Source organism: Rutidosis leptorrhynchoides, chromosome 1, assembly GCF_046630445.1.
Source record: "Rutidosis leptorrhynchoides isolate AG116_Rl617_1_P2 chromosome 1, CSIRO_AGI_Rlap_v1, whole genome shotgun sequence".
In the NCBI taxonomy this organism is placed as follows: domain Eukaryota; kingdom Viridiplantae; phylum Streptophyta; class Magnoliopsida; order Asterales; family Asteraceae; genus Rutidosis; species Rutidosis leptorrhynchoides.
Genome location: NC_092333.1, coordinates 480,064,128 through 480,071,609, shown reverse-complemented (window position 1 = coordinate 480,071,609; position 7,482 = coordinate 480,064,128). Strand labels below are relative to the sequence as shown.

The window sequence follows — 7,482 nt, the reverse complement described above, 5'->3', positions numbered from 1 at the left end:
TTAACGAAAGCTTTGAAACACATCACGTCTCTTGGATATGGTAAACCATGTATTCTATTATGCTTAAGAAAGTTTAGACCATTTTGGAATGTTAATACGTCACCCAACCGAGTCGCTCAATTGGATGAGCCGTCTGAACCTGTATGCCTGTAGTCAGACTGCACGGGCGTCGGAGGTAAGGGACGTTGATGTCTATTCAGAATCTTCAAGCCTAATGCAGTACCCAGTGACATGTCTTATGACAGGGGCGTTTAGGACCAGTGTAATGAATACAAGGCCTCTGCCTATTCATGAGCCAGCATTCCATAATCTCGGCAAAATAACCGATGAAGTCAGAGTATGCACTCACTTTAACCTTATCTGAATTACGAATTTTATCGCATTTACTTTATCTGTCTTATAAATTAGAAAAATCCCAAAATTAAATAACCACTACTCCCTAACTATCTTAGGCATAAATATAGGTTCGATTCTACTGATATCTCAAAAATACGACTCTAGGTCATACTTCCCTTACTTATAAGGAGTAGTAAGATTTAGGCCCCGCTAAATATAAATTTAAAACAGTACCTCCCCCTCGAGTGGCTGATCCTGGCGAGCCGCGGCCCGACGACACCGCGCGAATAAAAACCGTCTGTTTCGGCCATATCATGGACTGACCAAAGTTTTCATTTCCTTTAGTATATTTCTAATAACAACAACAACAAAACCCAATACCGCATGAGTGGTATATAAGGGAGGTTAGATGTAGACAATCTTTTTCCTATCTTTGAATAAAGAGAAGTCATTTCTCCACCCAGCGTGAAAAACACTCAAAGCAATAGAGAAAATCCTCCATCTCTCTTCGACGGATAAAGAGATCGCTTCCGAGTGGACCTCCGGCCAATAGGTAGGAAAAAATTTGAAAAAGCATAAAAATAAAATATAAAAAGAAGAGAGACGCCATGAAAATGGCAGAATCAAATTTCCATAGGTTTTAAATCCTGCATGAAATTCAATTTAGACTCTAAGCGGCAGTCAAGTCGTTAATAAATCGACGCTTACTATTGACTTATATAAGGGTAAATAGTATTAAAGTTTTAGTTTTGAATATTTTGAGTATCTATTAATAATGTTAATTTAACCATATGATATGATAAAGCATGATATATATATATATATATATATATATATATATATATATATATATATAAAATTTTTTTTTGGTAAGAGAAGTTCACGTGATCAATATATTGATAACAAAACCAATATACTGATAAAGTGTTGAGTTATAGGACTTGTCATATAACCTCTCAAACAACCAAACTTTAACAACTAATTAAAGCAAAGCACCATGAGCAAAAGCTCAAAAGAATGGAAAAAAATTAAGAAACTTTCCAATCAGATTTTAGTCTAACGCGCTAGCAGTCGACTTCCACCTAAAGCTCTTCAATTTTAACTGAACAGTAGAATAAAACGAATCGTAGGCTTGAACTGAGGAACGATTATCCTTCTTGAACAACCTTTGGTTTCGCTCTTGCCAAATAAAATACACCTCAGCAGCAAACGGTAGCTTGATGATGACAATCCTAGAAACGTTTCTTTTCGCAAACGGAGCCCGTAACAAAGTAAAATCCTTCCAAGCATGAGTGGTTATCGGGAAGTCAATATGCTTCAGCACTAAAGACCACACTTGAACCGCAAAAGGACATGAAAAAAATAAATGATCATGCGTGTATGGAACCGTACTGCACAACTGACAAACCATAACATCCCCATGACGAAGTTCCCACATTTTCAGTTTATCTTGGGTCTTTAACCTTTCACCCACAACTAACCAGAGAAGACCACACAACCGAATACCTTGGGACCCGATTATTATGTGGCCGTAAGTACTCCCAACCCTGCTTTATAGAGAATTCACATTTAACATCATTTAGATCTTTCCATTTCACACTATCTTTGTTATTCGGAATATCAGGAGAAGCCAAATTAGCAAGAATGGTAAACCTATCGACCCAATCAGTCGGTCAATTCCAAGAACCCTGGTGAATGAGATCAGCAGTAGAAATGAAAAGCTGCAGCCTAGCCTGGATAATATCACGACGAAGAGCAATATTAATATGAGGTCCTACTTCAGCCCATTCATCAAACCAAGCTAAAGTGTTAATACCACTACCAATATCATGAGCAAAATGACCACGTAACACTTCACGCATACTTACAAGTTTACACCAACCCCAACTCACATTCGTAGGAACAGAGGCATCCCAAAAATTATGATTTTTTAACCAATAGGAATGAATCCACCTTACCCAAAGAGACTTTTTATGAGATAAAATACTCCTAATATGAGCTGTTAACAGCGCAATATTCCAATATTTCAATCTTCGGATGCCCAAACCCCCTTCCTCTTTAGGCAAACAAACATCATCTCATTTAACTTTGGTTTTACCTTTCTTCATACTTCCCTGACACCATAGAAGTTCTCTCATCAAATCTTCAATTTCTTTGATGATAGCACTTGGAAGCAAGAACACTGATCGCCAGTATATTTGCATGGAAGAAAGAACATAACTTATAAGTTGTACCCGACCTGCAAAAGGTAGAAACTTATTTTTCCAGCTATTTATTCGACTCTTGACAGGATCAACAAGAATTTTAAAATCATTGTAAAATAGTCTTGATGCAATTAATGGCACTCCCAAATATTTAATGGGAACAGAGTCTTCCTCGAACGGCATAAGATTTACAATATGCTCCTTATAGTGATTGGAAACATTAGCAAAAAAAGTCATGCTTTTCTGTAGACTAGGCACAAGTACAAACCACGATTTAAATTCTTCCAAAGCCGAGCTAATAACTTGAACCGATTGAGTGTGCGCATGAGAAAAAATAAACAAGTCATCTGCAAAGCAAAGATTAATAATTTCCTACTCTTCACATTACGGGTGGTACCTAAAAATCATCATAATTAGCATTACAAATCAATAGAAGAGTAAGAACCTTCATGACAAGCTTGAAAAGATAAGGAGACATAGGTTCCCCTTGTCTTAAACCGTTTTTTTTAAATACCCATGAAGCTCCCCATTAACATCGATCGAGAAGGAAACCGTAGACACACATTTCATTATCCAGCCAACCTGTAACCACGTGGCTTTCTCATCTTCGTTAATCGACACCCACTCTCTCCTCTGATTTCTTCTACTCAATGAAACAAATCAATGAACCCTAGCTAATTCACTTTATCTTGTGGAACCAAAAATAAAATAAGATAGTCTTCAAAAAGGACCAATCTACTGTATCGTACGCCTTTTGAATGTCCACCTTAAAAGCACAATGAGTGGGACCTGAGTTCAAATGATGATTTTGCGTAAGTTCTTGTGATAATAAAATATTATCATATATACGGCGACCCGGAACAAAAGCAGATTGATTTTCACTAATGATATCACCCAAGCAGTCTTTAATGCGATTACTTATTATCTTACTAATGATAATCAGTGACTTTGTTAGGAGATTGTACCTTTGGTAATAATGCAATTACCATGTGATCAATCTCTGACAACGTCTGACCATTTTTGAAAAATATCTTGAACTGCATCCACAATCTCGTCACCAATTATATCCCAAGAGGACTTGAAAAATTCCACTGTGTAACCATTTGGACTGGGATATTTATTATTCCCCATCTCTAACATTGCGAACTTAACCTCCACACCTGTAACCGATTGAATCATACCGAAAGCTTCCTCATAAGAAATCTTTTTAGTAAAAATCAATTCGAGATTGTTAATACATGCGTCTGCAGCTGCTTTACCAAAAAATTGTGTATAGTGTTCAACAAACATATTACGAATTGCATCATCTTTCACAATAGAACCTTGGGCATTTATGATTACAAACAATACGACTCCTATGTGTCTTCCCTTTCATTACTTTATGAAAATAACTGTTGTTATTATCCCTGACTCTTAGCCACTTGATTTTAGCTTTCTGATTTAGAACTTTTCTTCATCAAGAACAACAACATTATACACACGCAACAAGCAACCAGCATCTTCTTTGAGTTCCAACGAGAACATGAATCTATCCCAGGTGTCTCTCTGATGCTGAGTCAAGCACCTTCCACTGTAACTTCCTAATTAGGTTGGTATGACTTTGCCAATGATCGAACTCGAGATGTGCAGATGTCACTATTTTTGAACAAAAACAAATGAAACTATTTAAACCATAAAATGATGCTAAAAAAATTGAAATATAGTATAAAGAGGTAACTAGGTGACGGGTCCGTGCGCTGCGGTTATTGACTGAATGTTTGTGACTACAATGTTTTGCTGTTACATACAGTCTGTTATGCAAAACCATTCATACAACCTTTTTTGGAACATACATATAGTCAATTATGTACATGATGTACATAGTTGTTAATGACTACATAGTTTTGCTACTACATACAGTACTTTAAACAGGTACAAAATGGAAGTTGCAAAAGGTTTGCATACTGTTTTAAAAGGATGGTTGCAGCGCATACTGGTTCAAAAGGAAGAGGATAATGACATTGCATATTGATTCAAAGGAACATTGTATGTTCCTAGAGTTCTGTAACTTCCTTTTTTTAGTCTTTTTTCTTTTTATATTTGTGTGTGTTTGTGTCTGCAGAGGAATTTGTGTACTGAGATTTTTGTGACTCATATCTTAACTGAATTTTTAAAGACAATTGTTAGAGATTGCATGGGTCATTGAATAGCATTCTCTTCGAATCTAATAGTGCGTTGGTGAAAGTTGTTGAGACTGTTTCAATTTGAGTGTTTCTGCATGTGTTGCTGGTGGAACCTTTGTCTGTGGAGGTGTGTAACTACTGGCGTAGTCGCTCTCCATTGGTTCAAAGATGTCATCTACCATATACTCGTTCACAGATAAGTATCACAGAGCTAGTGTATTTGTTGAATTTTGGATTAAGCATATGTAGGTCTGAAATCATCTGCAGCAGACACAGTCTGCCATAACACCTGCTCATCAGTATCATTAACAGGGGACATTGTATATGTAATAGTATAAGAAAAGAATAAATTGCCATTCCTCAACCTTTAACCATGTACAAACTAAATACATAAAAGCCAATAATATCATAGACCTCGTGTATTAGTTAAATTTTGGTTGTGAGAAGGGTGAAATCTGCAGCACCTGTAGACTGTAACAGCTGCTCATGAATAACATTAACAGTAGATGATGTATCTGTAATGGATACCAATGTAAATAGTTACATTTTGTGTTACCATTATTTTGTTTAGATGGTTTCCTGGGATCATTAGCTACAACAGAATAAAAGATTACCAAGTTATCATAACAAACAACCCAAATAGTCAATTTGAAATACACATGTAAGAAAATAATATTTGTCAATAATCTACAAAACCTAAGTATGATAAGCATTTATTAAATAAAAACTAACCTTTTCAACCATTATGTAATTGCAAGACATTTACAATTGAAGACCAATACTTGTATCCATAGATAGATGGACGAAAGCCCTTTAGGAACTGAGTGTCCTAAGTGAAAGTCTTCGGTTGATCCAATTACTTCCATAATGCCTCTTGAACGTTTCAACACATAAAACAAAAACAAATGTCTAGTCATTTAGTCTTAAGTGCTAAAAGTGCAACCGAAAGAAAGAGCAACTTACACTTCTACTGTTGATTTGCAGTTTCCGTTCACGTACAGACCAGGTGAACGTAATTCTCATTCGTTCGGATTTTACAAAATGTTCCGAATATAGTCTCTCAAATATAGAAAACTTAAGTAGTATTGAGGCCTAGATAAATACATAAAATTAAAATTAAAATGGATAAACACATACGAATACAATAACAAAACACACACACACACATGCACATAGAAACACAATGATTAAAAACGTTACATGTCATAAGTTTTGCTTGCAATTGTTACTATTGACTTCACATAAGCTACAACTACAAATAAGTATAAACTCCATCCATTTTATACATGATGCACTTCCTCATATATTAAATCTCAGTATAACAAAGGCATCAAAGAACAAAAAGAGATCAAAAAGATAAATGAGGTTCATATTTATCCTCGGGCATGGTGGCTACTCCTTGGCTAAATAATTTTGTATGCTTTGTTAACATTAAGTGTCTTACAATAATCATCTTATTAATACTCATCTTATTAATCTTGAGACCAAACCTGAATGGTGATTATAATATCCTTCTAAAAAAATAATAATCTTGAAAATACTATTAATTTTTGTTTTTTTTTTGGGTTTTTGAATAATTATATTTTTGTAGGTTTGTTGAAGTGAGCCCAGAAGGGAAAGTTCCTGTAATAAAGATTGATGAGAAATGGATATCTGATTCTGATGTAATTGTGGGTCTTATTGAAGACAAGTATCATGAACCTTCTCTTTCAACTCCTCCTGAGCTTACTTCTGTGTATGATGTATCTTATTTTCTTTGTAATTTTATTTTATTTCTTTATATATATCATGTTGTTTGACTTTATATGCCTTTAAGAAGATCAATATAGTTTTGAAATGGATGATTATTATGCAACCTGTCAGTTTATAAGTGTTCAAAAGATGACTTTCGTTTACAGTCCATCCAGAAGACATATTATTTTGTTATATAATATTCATACTTGATAGTTAAATAGAGCTACAATAACCTCAAATTTCTTAATTCATTGTTTAGTTTCATCCTTTTGTGCTATGACATGAAATTGTAGGGGGTCGAAGATTTTCCCCAAGTTTGTGGCATTTTTAAAAAGCAAAGATGAGAACCATGGGACGGAACAAGCTTTGCTTGATGAGTTGAAGGTGTTGGATGAACATCTCAAGAGTAACGTATGCTATATGAAATACCTTTCTTTTAGACCATAATTAATCAAGATTATGTTTTTACCGGCCATGCCCTCGGATTGGTCCGGGTTTCCTCCAGGGTAGCAGTTGGGGGCGTGTTATGCAACTGCGGGAGAGGTTCACGTGGGTTTGGCACCAAAGCTCTATCACCTTAAGGTTTTCAGTGTTCTTTTTGAATGATGATTGATTTGTTTGATGATATATTAGGGGCCTTATATTAATGGAGATAAAATTATGGCAGTTGATTTAGGTTTGGCACCAAAGCTCTATCACTTTAAGGTGGCTCTTGGTCATTTTAAGAAATTAACTGTTCCTGAAAGTTTGGCTCATGTGCATAACTACATGAAGGTATGAAATATGCATTTTATAGTTCTGTTCATTTTCTTATACTCTTGTTTTTAGCGTTAAAATTTTGCATTATGATACCTTAAAATGAACCTACTGCAGTTTTCATTAGACATGGAACAATAAAAGTTTAAAGCTTTTAACAGTTATTTCGAGTTCCTGCTCATTTTGGTTTTGTTCTAGGGGATTAAAGATCACAAACTGTTATATTCAGGTTCATTTTGTAAACATATATTTTGATAACTTCCAGTCGTAATCTAGTATCTTCTAGATGC

The 7,482-nt window shown here is 35.1% G+C and overlaps 2 protein-coding genes across 2 annotated transcripts; one reads left to right on the top strand and one right to left on the bottom strand.

Moving 5' to 3' along the window:
* Nucleotides 1-1,387: 1,387 nt before the first annotated feature.
* On the bottom strand, nucleotides 1,388-2,777 carry LOC139840045 (uncharacterized). Its single transcript, XM_071830270.1, has 4 exons — nucleotides 2,435-2,777; nucleotides 2,024-2,335; nucleotides 1,818-1,939; nucleotides 1,388-1,735 (listed from the first exon to the last, which is right to left on the bottom strand). Exons 1-4 carry the CDS (start codon nucleotides 2,775-2,777, stop codon nucleotides 1,388-1,390), a joined length of 1,125 nt encoding a protein of 374 aa, XP_071686371.1.
* Nucleotides 2,778-4,458: 1,681 nt separating this feature from the next.
* On the top strand, nucleotides 4,459-7,270 carry LOC139840035 (glutathione S-transferase DHAR2-like). The gene is made up of 7 exons (XM_071830262.1): nucleotides 4,459-4,542; nucleotides 4,642-4,717; nucleotides 6,139-6,199; nucleotides 6,294-6,437; nucleotides 6,730-6,847; nucleotides 7,070-7,210; nucleotides 7,265-7,270. Exons 1-7 carry the CDS (start codon nucleotides 4,459-4,461, stop codon nucleotides 7,268-7,270), a joined length of 630 nt encoding a protein of 209 aa, XP_071686363.1.
* Nucleotides 7,271-7,482: the final 212 nt, after the last annotated feature.